The sequence below is a fragment of the Stegastes partitus genome, unplaced genomic scaffold, assembly GCF_000690725.1.
Source record: "Stegastes partitus isolate 25-593 unplaced genomic scaffold, Stegastes_partitus-1.0.2 Scaffold16, whole genome shotgun sequence".
In the NCBI taxonomy this organism is placed as follows: Eukaryota; Metazoa; Chordata; class Actinopteri; family Pomacentridae; genus Stegastes; species Stegastes partitus.
In genome coordinates, this window is record NW_007577747.1 from 808,322 (window position 1) to 823,947 (window position 15,626).

The 15,626-nt window shown below is 44.3% G+C and overlaps 2 protein-coding genes across 2 annotated transcripts in view; both read left to right on the top strand.

Moving 5' to 3' along the window:
* Positions 1-8,076, top strand: part of afg2a (AFG2 AAA ATPase homolog A) — a 125,787-nt gene extending 117,711 nt beyond the window's left edge. The window contains exon 17 of the mRNA XM_008291100.1: positions 7,540-8,076. Coding sequence (XP_008289322.1) covers positions 7,540-7,719 — 180 coding nt within the window. The 3' untranslated portion in view covers positions 7,720-8,076. The remainder of the gene's footprint in view (positions 1-7,539) is intronic.
* Positions 8,077-10,340: 2,264 nt separating this feature from the next.
* Positions 10,341-14,571, top strand: spry1 (sprouty homolog 1, antagonist of FGF signaling (Drosophila)). The gene is made up of 2 exons (XM_008291112.1): positions 10,341-11,074; positions 12,530-14,571. The coding sequence occupies exon 2, from the start codon at positions 12,580-12,582 to the stop codon at positions 13,660-13,662; it is 1,083 nt and encodes a 360-aa protein (XP_008289334.1). The 5' UTR covers positions 10,341-11,074; positions 12,530-12,579; the 3' UTR covers positions 13,663-14,571.
* Positions 14,572-15,626: the final 1,055 nt, after the last annotated feature.

The window sequence follows — 15,626 nt, forward strand, 5'->3', positions numbered from 1 at the left end:
CCCTTTCCACCTCAAGAAGGGTTTATTTTCGTCGTGCTGAACAGGTTGTCTCATGGCACACACCCCTTCTCACCTCCAACGGGGAAATACTGACGAGAAAAATATAGATTTGCTTCGTTTATTTTACACGGATGCATATAAATGGTTCGGTGGACGTTGGTGGTTTTGCAGGAGTGTACATGCTCAGATTTGATTGTGTTCGGTGTGTTTGTGGCATGCACACTTGAACACGTAGAGTTTAGTAATTGGATGTGAATTTACCCAAAGTTTTTTTTCATTTTTGTTTGACACATGATGAAAGTTGGTTCTACTTTTTTTTTTTTTTACAATGCACCTGTACACATGCAGTCACTGTACTTAAATTATTGCCCTCCATAGACCAATTAGTATGAATACAAGCACTATATCCACATTCTGTACACATTATATGCTTCTTTTACCTCTTTATTTCTCAGGCTTTGTACACGTGTGTGTGCACTTTTATGCTGGACATTTTTAGCTGCAGTTATTTCACGACCACATTATAGTTTGAGATTATTACTGTTGCTTTCTTGCATCTGCGTGTAAATGTTGAACTTTATGTTCCACTCATATATCTTTCCTGCCATGTTCTAGTGCTAAAAAGTGTCAGGTGTGTTTGTTTAACCCCCTCTTTGCCATGTTCTTATTTATATTCGGTTGTTCTTTGCTGTATCTTGTTACCATTTGCTGCTATTAACAGCCTGATTTCCTCCACCGGAGTCAATAAAGTTTAGTGTTGTCTGACAAGGACAACAGGACCTCACATGCAGTGCTGCGTGTGCTGTAGTATATCACAGTACATACATCCAGCATGGTATAGCTGTGTGCACTGAAACAGCATGATGTAGGGTGGAGTTGTGGCTACAGCGCAGTGACCAGTAAAGCGTAAAGGCTGCTGTTGTATCCAGGGTTTCGTGTTGTGGCGCCCTAATTGCCGGGCCAGCGACGGCCTGCAGCCCTGAGCAAAATTCAGCCCTCAAAGTGCCCATCCTCATTTCATAACCCCATTAAAGTGGCTTCACTGATCACAATCCTCTGCCTTCATCTGCCACAATGCAAGACCTTAAAGTCAGACACTAATATGAAGCTCGGTAGCTTTATAAGTCACCAGAGCTCATGGCTTTGACGAGTCATTTTCTGTTTGCAGGAAAAAAACGTTAACCTTAATTGTTTACTGACGGTAAAGAAAGTCATCAAGTCAGTCGTCAGTAATCAATCAATCAGCCACAAAGCTTTTACAGTTAGAAATTGCCTCCGTGAAAGATACTGAATTCGAATAATGAATCAACTCTATAGCCTGAAATGTCAATAAACTCAGTAGTTATGGTGGCTTTTGTCCGTCTATAAAGGTAAATATTAGCAAGTGATGGAGGGTTACAACTGGTAATCAGTTATCAATAAAGCCATAAAGTACTTTTTTGTTGTTGCTGTTACGGTAATCCATCAAGTCTGTAAATGTTAATAAGTAAGTGACCCAAGGCAATCCAATAATTAATAATGTTACGAGACCAAGGCAAACAACTAAAACAATCCAAGCATGGCCAAAGTAAAGAGCTGCTAATTCATCACCGATGTTATTGGCTTTAACTTAACTTCATATTCAGCAAAACTAAGAGTAACTGCTATCGTTTTATTTGAATCACTGGTTTATTTATGTTCCCACTCCTCGCTAGATCTGAGTATTCTAGAGAATACAATGGCTTTGATCAGTCGTGTCCATCTTTCTTGCATTTACACGTGGAACAGTTTCATATTTCACGTAGGATGGACCACCATCAAAGACGAGACCTGACAAACTATTTGGCCCTGTTGTGTTTTTTTTTTTCCAACCCTTTGAATCTCCTGCTGTACTTCCAAGACCTTTCATCTGTTCCAGACGTTTTCTTCTTCTAGTAGTTTATGCTGCTCCAGTCTGCACTTGTCTGCCCCCCGAAGATGATGTTGGACAAGGAGGACGTTCAGTTTGAGCGAAATACAATTAAGTTACACATATGGCCCTTTCTGAATGACCTCGACCAAAGATCGCTTTCTCTCTTTTTTTTTGTAAAGAGGCTGGTGTTCAGTTCACTTTAAGATCAAAAGGAGATATAATTACTTTTCCTTTCTGTATGAAATGACCATCAGACAGCGGAGGTAAATGTGACTACCAGCCTTCACGAGGCATGTCATTATGCTAGTCTGACCCTCTCACCACTCTCACCGCTGCATTTGCCTCATTGACAGTAATTCTGAAGAGTCATGATAAATTGCCTGTGCTTCTTTTTTTTCTTCCAGTAGAACTAATGTGCATCCTTGCATACATTGCACTGTTTGAGAATATGTGTACGTGTTTGTACGTTCATGTGACCCCTGGTTTTCAGAGAGGTTCGACAACCACGAGGGGAAACTTGTCATTAGAGGACTATGTGGAAACAAGGATGTGGCAGGCGCTCCAATTGAGCATCTATCACTTTTCCAGCGACCCATTTTAAAGCGCTGCGGTTTCAGAAACGCTGCTGACATTTTATTAAGGTGGAATGATGGATTTAAGGATTCGGGGCATTTCTTCTGGTGGTGGCAGTGATACATGAAGGGCTTTTAAAGCTGGGGTAGGCTTTTTTTGTTTGTTTGTTTTTTGGGGGGTTTTTTCGCACCATTGGGCATAAATTCCATCCGACCCTTTCAGCATATTGTAATTTAACTGGTCTGAGAAGAATCTAGACTTCTGCACCTCCTCCTGGTTCTGTTTACAGGCTTTAGAAATGAGATATTTTAGCCAATCACAGGGCTGCAGCAAACTATACAGTGTGTGTAAGATGTGGTGGTGCAATGGGTTAAACAGGGGTCAGAGGTCTTTCAGTTGGAAGAGGTCACAGACAAATGTTGACTTATACCTTAACTTTTTTGGCACTTTTTTGGTGAAATTGTAAATAAATGCTGAAATGCCACTGCAGTTCCTTGAGTGGCCACTTGAGGCTAGCTTCAAAGTGAGTCAATCCCTACAGATCCTCATATCAAAATGCTCAACTTTACAGCAGAAATAAACACGTTTACAGCAGTTTTGGTCTCTATAGATAATTTCTCTGGTCCTGACAACTGTACATGGAGTGAATTTTGCATATATTTAAATTGTTTTAAGGCTTAAATTTAAACATACTGAAGGGTGCATCCAGGAGTTGGGCAGAGCAGACACTGCCAAGATGGCGTTGCCACCAAGCAGAGCTATCGACGCACTTTTCAGGAAACCTGTCATTGATATCACAGAGGATTCCTCCATCTTTGCATACAGTCAGTAACGAGGGACCATGTTTCTTCATTAGATCATCTAGTAGCCACCAGTACAGGACTGGTTATTACATGTGCCTCCCAGTTACGAATGTGCAAGGTGGAAGTTTTATGGTCCAACATTTTGGATCCAATCCAAAACAAATCCCAACGTGATCCCAGAGAAACCCCACGCTGCCAGCAGAATAATGCTCCTCGATAGCAAACAGTCAGAATTAAAACGATCGGTAGTATTTTATATTTAAAGAAGTTTTCACTATCATTTTTTTTTTTTTAAACTAATGCTCCTGTTATGTTAGTGTATTATGTGTATATGGAATCGCTGATTTGGTTTAATTTTGACTTTTTGAAGTTACTGATTTGATTTGGTTTTGAAAGCAAGAGGTTATGTGGAAAGCCATTGTTTGCTTTATATTAGAACTTTTTTCCAAGTTGAAAGCTGACTACATTTTGAACGTTGATAGAAATAACTGGCAAAATTTTATTCTACAAGTTAGAAACCCCACATAGTAGCATGTACAAAATCCAAGCTTTCCTCTTGTATACATTCTTGCATCAGAAATACTGAAGCACAGACTCCACCAGACTGGATTAGACTGAATGTAATTTGATGGAGGGCATGACCGGTCTCATCTGAGATACCAGGAGCCGAATGGACCCGGGTTGTTTTGCCGTATGAGCAACATATCGTGCATCGACAGATTGAAGACCATGATCCTGTGGCTATATTTGAAGTTGGTCACTGTTTAACCTGAACCTCTGAGAAGATGGAGGAGCTTCCAGCACAAACTCTTACTTTACACAGTTTCTGCTTCATCATCAGAACTCTTTGACTCACTATTAGGCAGACTTCTGGGTCATCTTGAGTCAGCAAGTTTTATCCCGTCTGCAAACTGAGAGGCTCTTGATGATTACTTTTTTTTTTTTTTTTCTTCGTTTGCTATGCCTTTACGACTGGCTGCATGCCACCGCCAGGAACTCTGAGCTCGCCCACATCACCAGAGAGCAGCCACTGCAATGCATCAGCTTAGTCCCCTCCATATATTTAAGTGATTGCTGACATAATTTATGAAGGGAATGAAAAATAAAGTCTGCATTGCAATAACATTAAAAAAAAAAAAGAGAGAGAGAGAGAGAGAGAGATCTATAATTTATTTGGGCTGCCACAAGTCAGCACTCTTCACCGCCGACCCCCCCTCCACTTCTCATTTCTGTGCATTTGCAGTTTTCTGCTTCCTCCTCTTTCCCCTCTCCGGAGTGTGGGGGGCCCGTTTTTAGGGGGTGGTGGGTCGCCTTTTTTTTTTTTTGGAGGGTGGTGGTGGTGGGGGGTTTAGGGGTATCAAGGTGGTGCTGGAGGGGAGTCGGCGCTGGACTTTTGGCTCCGGTCTCGGAATGCCTTCACGTTTACAAACAAACTGGCTCTTTCGCTCGCCCTGTTTGCCTTTGTGGCTTTATTTTTTTTCGAGGCCCGTACAGGCAAACACACAGCGGGAAACACTGGCTTGTTGATCGGCCTCACAGAACAGCTCATAAACCGGGCCAGTATGAATGCGAGGGCCTGTGTGTGTGTGTGTGTGTGTGTGTGCGCGTCGTTTGTGTACTTCAGAGGACTTTTTTTTTTTTTTTTTTTAATAAACCTGAGGGGTGTTATGGAAGTAAACAACCGAATAATTATTAACCGTTGAATCATGAGATTGAGGCACAAGAGGGGCTAACGCGTCCTGTAAGTCGAGCTTCAACGTAAATAAGAAATTACAGTTTGATTGTGCTGCAGTGTTTGTCTGTTCCTGTTTATGGACGTTGCTTGGAAACAACACTAAATCACATTGTTCAACATGTGGCATCTCTCTCGCTCGCTCCCTCTCCTTCGCCCTCTGCCTTGCTCGCTCTCCCCCCCTTCTCCATTTGTAAACAGGCCACTGGGATGCATGGCCTCATTGTTTTGCATCATTATTACTGACAGGCCTAAATGACTTGAATGATGAGAAACCCTCATACAAAATTAACCCAGCCCCGTGTGTTTACCCTGCCTAAATCATGTTGCTCATTGGCTTGAAACAGAAGAAGGGGGAAAATAGGCCTCACATCCTGACATCTGCAAAGCACCTGTCCTGAGCCGTGCATGCTAGCGGGGCCGGAGCGCGTTCAGGCAGCTATCTCCCCTCATTTCGCTCTGCGGCCTTGAAAAACACCACGACCGTCATATGCTTTAGCAGTTGACGAGCTCGGCCGTGTTTTTTCCTGTCTCCGCCACGGCTATGCATTGTGTCTGTTTAGGGTGACGTCATGTGTGTTTTTAAAAATACTTTTATTCACTGCGGTGGTTTGAAATCCTGTTTAGGTTTATTAAAATGAAATAAAAACCAAGCAGCTGTAACAGCAGAGAGATTCAGTCCTTAAACTAAGTGTGTGTGACTTTCAGTTCTGTTGGAAAAATGAACCAACTCTAAGCTCAACTTTAAGATATTTCATCAAATTCACTGAATTATGTCTCATTTTAAAAACGGCCAAAACAAGAAACCTTTTTGCATATGAGGAGGAAAAAAACAGCAATAATTATAATAGTATTCTGTGTTCCTTGGTCATGAAGTGTTTACACCGAGCAACGAGGAGACAAGTGTGGAAACAAATCAAAATCTAAATAGCAAGACATCGGCAGGATGTAGAGGCACGTTTTTCCTTCCAGTGCTGGGAACACCTGTAGACACAATTGTTGATTGCATTTCATTTTGGTAAAATAACAATCAAGAAAATAGACTTTTTTTTAATGATTGATGGCATTATACCTACACTTTAGAGTTCTCTCCACTTCTAGCCGTGGCTGTGTTGTTTCCATAGAGATGCAGTACTTTATATTGCAGTGAGAAAGGAGCTGCTCAGCGTACAGAGGGTTAACTAACAGTTTGCAGCGTGCCACACAGTGCAGCCGTAGAGGGAAGGGCAGCGACCAGCAGCTCCTCGCTCCACTGAACAATTTCGGTGGACACACATTGCTCTACATGCCTACCGTTCAATATTCCAATCACATGACTACCTGTCCCACTAACCTCCCAGCGCGCGTTATCAGCGCTTTGTGCAGGGCTGAAAGCTTCCTGCGAGCCTGTTCTTGGAGGGAGTTGTGCAAGCCGCCCTGGCTCAGAACAAAGCTGTGCTTCTGGAAAGGGAGGAGGGTGGCACTGCTGGTAAAGGTGCCTGGCCTTCATCAGCCATCGCCACCAATTCGGAAGTGAGTCACTCCTCTGGCGTGTGCAGAATCTTTCCCAAAGGTCACCGGCGCTGACTGCAGCACTCCTCCATGGCAGCCGTTGCATAATTCCATCAGTGCTGTAGTTAAAAGGCTGCAGGAGAACTCCTGTATTTACATTTTGAGCGTGGCAGATTGCAGGAACAGAGGAGGAGGCAAGCATCAGAAACCTAAGATTTAATCGCAAAGTGCGGTCAAGCTGATTTAGTAACTTAAATGACATAACTTTTATTTGTATTTGCACTAAAGTTACTTGTTGGCTTGCAGGTTAGGTACATCATAAGTAACGGGGGCTATAGATTTAGTTTTCTGAGCAACTGCAAAATGTTTACAAAACTAAAAATTTAACTTATTCTCATCTAGAGTTCAATTAGTTTCGCTTGACTCAGATTTTCTGTCACATTTTATATGATTCTGTTCAATTTTAAGTCCTCCTTAACATGTCTTACCTATTTTTATCTGATGCACCGTGACACATTCTGTCATTCCACTAATTACATGTTGTGCCAGTCATTTAGCAGATTCTTTTGTGTGCAGCTCTCCTGTCTTACATCTTATTCCAACTGCCAATTCTGCATTTCTTTCACCTCGCTGTTAAACAAAAACCCGTTAACATGTCACTTAAGCTTTGTTTCTAATCATTTATTGTTCTCTACTTTGTTTACAAGGCCAAAGGAAAATAACTTGTAGAGTTCTGAAACCCTAACACTGTCCATATATATCGTACAAATGGCAGCGAGCATCGACGTGTGTTTACTGCAGATGTAAATGGCAGTAAATACAGTTTGGTTTGTGTTTGTCCCTCTGTTGAGTGTGGCTTTTGATGTTTATGACACGAAGGCATTTCTCTTTAGATAAATAAAGCGCCGCTCCTTCACCAAAACACACCAACAGTCTGTCGCTGAGGTCGATCGGCCTCCCGACTGTGGCCGCTCACATGACTCAGTGGCGTTCAGTGGATGGAGCGCTCTGCCTGACTGCCGAATATCTGTGTCTGTTTCCTGTCCCAGATAACAGCAGTATGCAGAGAGGCTGCCCTCCTGGCCCTACAAGAGGACATCAAAGCTCAGCGCATCGAGGCCAAACACTTTGAAAGCGCCCTGAACACTGTGAAGCCCCGGATCCCCGACTCTCTCATCCAGTCGTATATCAGCTATCAGCAGCAGCGCAGCGGCCTGGGCTTCTTCTGACCACTCTGGGATGGAAACAGTCAAAACAAAGCCTTTGTAATTTTGTCATTGTAAAAGTATAGGCTTCCACCCGTACCAGTCTGCTGCTCTGTCCAGTGGGAAATGTTGACCCGTGTAGCGACTGTGCCAACTGTTGTTCACGTTTTGACTAGAAAACTGTTTTCAATTTGCAGGCCTTCAAGCCAAAGAGACAGTTTAGACCCTGAAATCCTTGTTAACATCTGGATGTTCTGTAACAACACTCTGCACAGTTCAGCAGGACGCTGTTGTTTTAATATTTAGTTCTGAAGAATCTGCTGTGCTGTCATGTTTGATTATATGAAATCTTAGTCATGTATTAAATGCATTGTTTATGTATTTGTTGTCTTTGGTTTCCTTTTCTTTTTGATAGTAAAAGAGCGTAGAACAAACATTATCTGTGATATTTAAAGGAGGTTGAATTCTGAGTTTACAGCAGAAAACAAAAGGTCTCAGCTGACATGATGTTAAAAGACATATATTGTAGTTTGGATTCTTCTGTTGCAGCTTCTGTCTCCTTTATGTGTTTTCAGGGCCACTTTGTGTTATTTATGCATTTAGATATCCCCAGCGCTTCAGAAAAACATGCTCTCTGTGAGATTTTGATTAATCACACAGTCCAATCACATACTTTGATCACAGTTTAGACTTCAGCAGGACCCTGTTTGATGCAGTAAAACCCAAGTCGGTTGAGTAGCTGATGATCCAGTGAGCCTGAACCCTCTAATCAGAATATTATACAGGCCCTGCTCCCCACACTAACATCTATGGAATTAAATAGACATTTATCTGGGGACTTTCTGGACCCCCTTCAAGGACCCCTGATGGCTCCTAAACCCCTAGTTTGGTGAACCGCTGCTCCATATCCACGGGGAGAAAAACAGCCACGGCTGGTATATTCATCACATCCATCCGTGGAAAATCAGCTAATTGCTGTAATCGTGAGATTTCCGTCCGCACTTCCGACCACTAAGAGCAGGGATCCAGGCGGCCATCTGTCGGTCTACCAGGATTTGCTTTATCACCGAGGAGCTGACTTTTTACATGCAGCCTGAAAACTTCTGAGTCATTACTGCGCCACAGAGCCGCTCCGACACTCCGTTAACTCTTGTAACGCTTTTTTGTTGCGCTCTTTTTTTTCCTTTTTTTTTTTTAAGCATTTGCTGACCCGAAATGCCACTGGGGGTCATTCATCTATTGATCTTTCCATTTGAATGGGATAAATTGACTTTGTATTGAACTTCCTTTTCTCATGGATCCGGATGTAGCGCATCCGCGACACCAATCAAACCAGACAGTCAGGAACAGAGAGGAGGGGGGGCCGGGGGGAGAGGGGGGAGTCTCTCCCCCCCTGGCTGCAGGGCTGCTTTTTTCTTAAGGTGGTCTGGAAATAACCGTCACCCCCAACGCGGCAGCACCCACCCCCACCTCCACCCAGTCCACAGCTAACGCTGGGTTCATGATGATGATGATGATGATGGTGGTGGTGGTGATGATGCGTAATTCCCCGATCAAAGAATCGCGCAAAACAACATCCACGTCTTATTCCTCCTGATGACATGCGTGAATGCGTAATGGGAACATTCCAAAGAGGACAGAAGACATCCTGTTGATGTTTCCTCCCTGGATTGTCTGTAAGATCCCACAGCTGTCCCTACAGACAGAGGCTGGCCTCCAGCTTCCCTCTGATTAACTCTATACATTCTAATAATGAGTGGATGTATGTGGATGTCAGTTTAGCAGCGTTTACATACTACAGAGGTTATTACTTCTGTGTCATAATGTCTGATCCTCTTCAGGGCCCTGGACAGACCCCTGCTAAGGAGTCACTTTGAATCCATACAAGATTAATTTATTATTTCTTTCCTACTTATTTATCAAAAATGTGTCAAATTCTGAATACTTTGAGTTTCTTGTCATGTTAAAATCATCTAGTTAACCAAATTTGGTAGATTCACTTCATTTCCAACCCACAAGCTGCAGCAAGTTGTCAGTTTTTAAGATATTTTGTCCATTTTTACTAAGATTTACATGTAAAGATTCTTTCTTAATTGTTTTTATCTAACAAAACTTTTGTCAAGCTCTGGATATTTGAGCTAAAAAAAAAAAAAAAGTCTCACATCACCACATGTTGTGTGTTTACTTCATTTCCAAACCACAAACTTAAGTAAGTTTTGAATTTCTAAAGTAGTTCATAAGTTTAAGTTATATTTAGCTTGTATGGAACACAAGAACAGTAAATGCCATCAAGATATTATTAGTGAATCAGTAGTATTAACATGTTTTACTGCTTAAAATAGTCACATGGAACAACCTGGTGTTTCAGTTCTTATTTCAGAAGCAGAGGAACACTTGTTCTAAAGTGTAAATGAGTGTGTTTCCTCTGTCTATGTATGGTCTCTGTACCAAAAATGGCAGTTCAGCAAGACTATAAATAAACGGGGCGTTTATTACATCACTTTTAGTCACATTAACCTTATTCACATCATTATTCATAACCCACAAGAACGGAAACCAGTGTGTTTTTTTCCCCTCTCCGAGCCCCCTCGTCGAGCCAACGCAAAACGAAAAGAAAATAAAAAAGGCCGTTCCACCTTAAGCAGTGCACACATCTCTATCGCCCGGCCTTCCACATCTGCCCAATGAATCAGGAGCGGATGCGATGTATCCTTTTTCAGTGGAGTGAATGGCCAATGGGAGTTGGCTTGTCGAGCAAACACTAAGCCCTGCGTCCCCATTCATTCAGTGCTGAACAGGCCCGCAGAGCTGGAGAGAGCGCACCGCTGTCTGCGAGCCGACGACGCTTTTTTTTTTTTTTTTTTTGCACAAGAGCGCAGATTCCCCGCAACAATAAGTAACAGCCAGAACTCAGACTCGACTCTCAGCAGATAGGAGAAGCAGAGAGGGGAAACTCTTGGATATAAGCTCGCTCGTGTTTTTTAATTTTTTTTTTCCTCCGAGACATTTATTTTTTATTTCACAATTTCTCCGGGAACTTCTCGAACTGGGTCGTCTTTGCCTAAAGATCGGCCTCCAAGTGCGCAGCAGTTCTCCGGGTGACTTCCCTCCCTCCCTGCCTGCCTCAGCAGAGCTCCACCGTGGATTTACTTCGCTCTATCTTGGGACAAATGCATGCGTAACGCTCGCTGAACTTCTTTACAACTAACCGAGAAAAGGGAATAACGCAAAAAGGGATACACTCGCACTTGGATTAAGGGACTGAATGTTATGCATTAGAGCCCGTAATCTCCGTTTGGACATTGCCCCTTTCCTTTTGGATGGAGTTTTGGTAGACTGTTTGGTTGATGGATTCGACGTTATGGATGCTTGCATATAGGTATGCACCTTCTCCATTATTTCGCACTTGTTTTACGCATTTTTTCCAGGTTTTACGGCATTTCTTGCGCGATAGTAGCGTGCGTAGCGATCCGGGTTTGCGCCGCTGCAGCGACGTGAACGCTCAGTTACACTTGTGCACAAAAGCCCGAGACTTTCCGCGTCGTTGTGGAAATAGAAAATCACCCGCAGTGGGCTGAATTCGTCGCTATTAGTTGATGAAGTTGATGGATTTCCACGCCTGTGTCGTTCCGTGGCGGTGCCGTAACAAACACCCCTCCCCCACGGCGGTTGTTTTCATTCATAAGTTTTCCCCGTCTATTTGGATGCGTCCTCTAATGTCTCTTGATCTCTGGCTCTGCGGGTTTTATAGGATCCTGCTTTTATTACTAGCACACGACGTGTTGTGCTTTGAACGCGTCCTGCGCCTGTACTCTCCATTTATAGTGCGCTCTTTGACGCACAGCCTCTTTACAAATAATAAAGAAAGTTTGTTTATTTGCAAAGCAGCCAAAGAAAAAAAAAAACAGAAAATCGATGGCTTGTGCGTTGACTCGCAGCTTTAATGTGCGCAGCCAGGCTTTCTGTTTTTGTAAACTGTGTTGTAGGTTTTGGCCTCCAGCAGCTCGGCTCTGCTTCATAACATCCCCGAAGGCTGAAGCCCAAATTCCTGACAGTATTTATGGTATAAACACGCGTATTGCACAAATTATTTGCTTCGTGTGAACTTGGGGGGGGAGAAAAAAAAAAAGTCGTGCGTCGCTGTGAGGCGAAGTTTTAATCCGACAACTTTGACGCACTCAGTTTGGTTTTTCAACCAAACTCTGTATTTTGTCGGAACTCGGTCTGACCTTAGTTTTTTAGCTCCACTTTTGTCCCCATTTCGCTGAAATCCTTTTTGGTGTAGTAATAGAATACTAAGTGAGGCAGCTCATTTAGTTCCCTTGGATCGTGTCCTCATTTCGTCGCCGCGGTGCATTTAAATGTTAACTAGTCATACAAATGTAAATGAGGAGGGGAAGTATTTGTAGGGCCTACTGAAGTTTAGATGTGTGCGTGTTGGGGAGGAAGGTACAAAAAAGTCTTGTTAATAGTCAACTTTTTTCCCGGGTTGCCTCACTTAACGGGATCAAAAGTGACATATTGTCACGTTGACAGGATGAAAACAGAGTCTGGATTAACCACACACACACCTACACGTATTAAAACACACTTATTTCACTTTGAATAAGAATCACTGTTCAGCTGTGTGTTTGTTGCTGCTCTACAGTTGTGTTTGTGAGGGATGATCATGACACAGGTTGTGAATGTGAACAGGCCTGGCAGTGTGTTCACCCCTCTTCCTTCAGGACACTGTGTTTGTGCCACTTATGCCATGTTTTGACTCTCTCTGATGATGTCTCCTCCCTCCCTGCGTCTCCTTTGTCTCTCCCCTGCCCGTTCCCCCCTCTGGCAGGTTTTCCGATGCATGTCCACGGTGAATGTCGGAAGTGGTGATCCCCCCAGATGGAGCTCCAAAGTCAACATGGCCCCGGCGGTTCATTAGTGGTGATCCAGCAGCCTTCCCTAGAGAGCCGGCAGAGGTCGGATTACGAGCGGGAGTTCCAGCATGCCGCCATTCTCTCCCTGGACCAAATCAAGGCCATCCGCTCCAGCAACGAGTACACCGAGGGGCCCTCAGTGGTACGGAGGCCTCCTGCGCCCCGCATGCCCCCCAGGCCCCAGGACAAGCAGGAGAGAACTCACGAGGTCATCCTCGTCAATGTGAACAACAATTATGAGCACCGGCCGTCAGGTCACCACCATCACGTTGGGGGCGGCGTGGTGGTTGTGGCACCGCAGTACGGCGGGTCCCGGGCCCCGGGGCTCAGCCGCTCCACCAGCACAGGAAGTGCCGCCAGTTCAGGGAGCAACAGCAGCGCCTCCTCTGAGCAGGGACTCTTGGCACGCTCACCCCCCACCAGGCCCGGCATGAGCTTACAGCACCACCACCGAGCGGACCGGCCTGTTCGGACTCAGCCCAAGCCCAAGGCCCTTTTACAGCCTCAGCAGGGACCTCACTTCCACCAGCCTCCACTAGAGGTTCCACTCAAGCCCCAGGGCAAAGGGAAATCGGACTTTTCTGGCTCTGGCAACGGGGTGGTGGCTGCTGCTGGGCACCAGTTCATCTGTGAGCGCTGTGGGAAGTGCAAGTGCAGTGACTGCACGGCTCCCCGGAGCCTGCCTTCATGTCTGGCATGCAACGGCCAGTGCCTGTGCTCTGCTGAGAGTGCGCTGGAGCACGGCACATGTATGTGCCTGGTTAAGGGCATCTTCTACCACTGCTCCAATGACGATGAGGGGGATTCATGCGCTGACCACCCCTGCTCACTGTCACGTTCCCACTGCTGCTCTCGTTTCCTGTGCATGGGATTAATGTCGGTACTCTTCCCCTGTCTGCTATGCTACCCACCTGTCAAGGGGTGTCTGAAGGCGTGCCAGGGCTGCTACGACCGGGTCAACAGGCCTGGCTGTCGCTGCAAGAACTCCAACACTGTCTATTGTAAACTGGAGAGCTGGGCCCCACAGACCCAGGAGAAACCTTCCTGATCGCTCCCTGTGTGTTTGTGATTGCGCAGGAGACTCTAGATGTGGATCTTATGATGACAATGATAATGATGATGATAGTCACAAATTAATGTTTATCAAACATTCTAAGCACCTCCCACCCACCTCCCCTCCTCGCTGCGGAACCCTAAGGAGCTAAGCAAAGGAGTAATGAAAACCACTCAATTATTTTTATTTTTGTTTTCTCTGGATCAGGACCATGTTTTTACAGACCAGTGTTTGCCTTAACTGTTTCTATGTCTATCCTCAGCTCCTCATTAACACTATTTTTTTATATATATGAAAAAAAAAAAGTTTTTCTTCCGTTTTAGGTAGGCAGCGTCCTCTGGGTCTGTGTGCCCGGTGGGTGCTGCCTCTCACCAAATCTGTGAAGGACGATCTACTATAGGGCAATTATGTAGCTGTTACCTGGTATTCATAGCAAGCAGGTATGTTTGAATTTATTGGTTGCTACCACACTAAAACCGTGGTTCCTATGCTCATGTTGCATTAACGAAAGCACATCCATCTCATAGTATTCTCCACTTGGATATGTTTCTCTCTTTCCACCCATCTGAACTTTTCATACACATTCTGTGGCATTCTCCCATGTTTTGTTTTGTTTTGTTTTTTTTTCTTTATTTTGTGTAAATTGTATGCTCAAAATCCATAAGAGGAATTCTGGCTATTTTTTAAAAGAAAAAAATGTCTGTTAAACATTTTTTTTTGTTGTAAAAAATATTTATTATGTGAAGCTCTATTATTTTATGATATTTATTGCAAGAGACAGTCTTAAATTTACTCATGTCTGAATATAACAAAATATCAAATACTTACTGAAAAATTAAAGGGTGGCACAAAAGAAAACTATGTTAACTTTAATGCAGAAAATATATTAATTAATGAAAAATAGCGCTGTCTGGTGTCTTGATTGCCCTGCTGAGAAACGGTAACCGGCCTGAGGAATGCGAGATCTGACTGGTGGCTGATTTTAAGCGAAGGCAGGTCTGTTTTCTTGAGTTTGAGTGAACAGCAAATCACTGTTCCATGTGTGTATGCATGCATGTGTGTGTGTGTGTGTGTGTGTGTTCATGCTGGGTGTGGAATTCATGGTAAAAAAAAAAAAAAAAAAAAAATTACCAACGAGTAGAAACAGCTTGTAGCTGAAAATGTGACTGTTTACATTCTTGGAGGGCTTCTTTGCTGCGATTCTCCTCGGTAACCTTGAAAGCTAAACAATACAGGTCATTGACATGATTAGCCCCGAAGCTGCTAGCATCAACAGAGCCTCCACGTTTCCATGAGTTATGCTCGCAGGAAGCAGCTCTCCTTCTAAACCCCCCACTCCACTCACCAGCCAGCAAGTCACCACAAAACTATGCACTGTAGTTTATTCCCTGGGCTTTAACGCAGCTAGATCGGGATGTTCCCAAACTCCCAAATGGTCTCCATATTGCAAACCCCAGAGTGTGTGTGTGTGTGTGTGCGCGCCTTCAGAAATGAGAGCGACCATTACGAGTAGCTGGGGCCACCTGTTCAAAGATAATAAACCGGGGCTATCAATGCTGGGCTTTTATGGCATGGTTCCTGCACTAAAGGCAATGACAGGGGCCAATCCAGCCCCCACCCTGACCCACAGTCCCCCATTTGGCCGGCTCTTTTTTGTCAGTGAATTTATCACTTGGGAAGTCCGCTGACCACCCCCACCACCCCCCACCCCCAACCGCTGACACCCACTCACTTCTCCACCTCCGGGCCCCCAGGGGATGAGATCATCACTTTGAAAGTTGGTTGGTCAGCCAGAAATGCCAACAGTTGGGGAAACACAAACTGTGACCGGGAAATTCTCTGGGACAAAGGAAAAAATATACCGCGGCTTAAGTTTGGAGAGCTGCACATTGGCGACAAAACAACACAACCGTGTGTGTGTAATCAGCTACATGTGACGGCGGTGCCCTCAGGTGCTG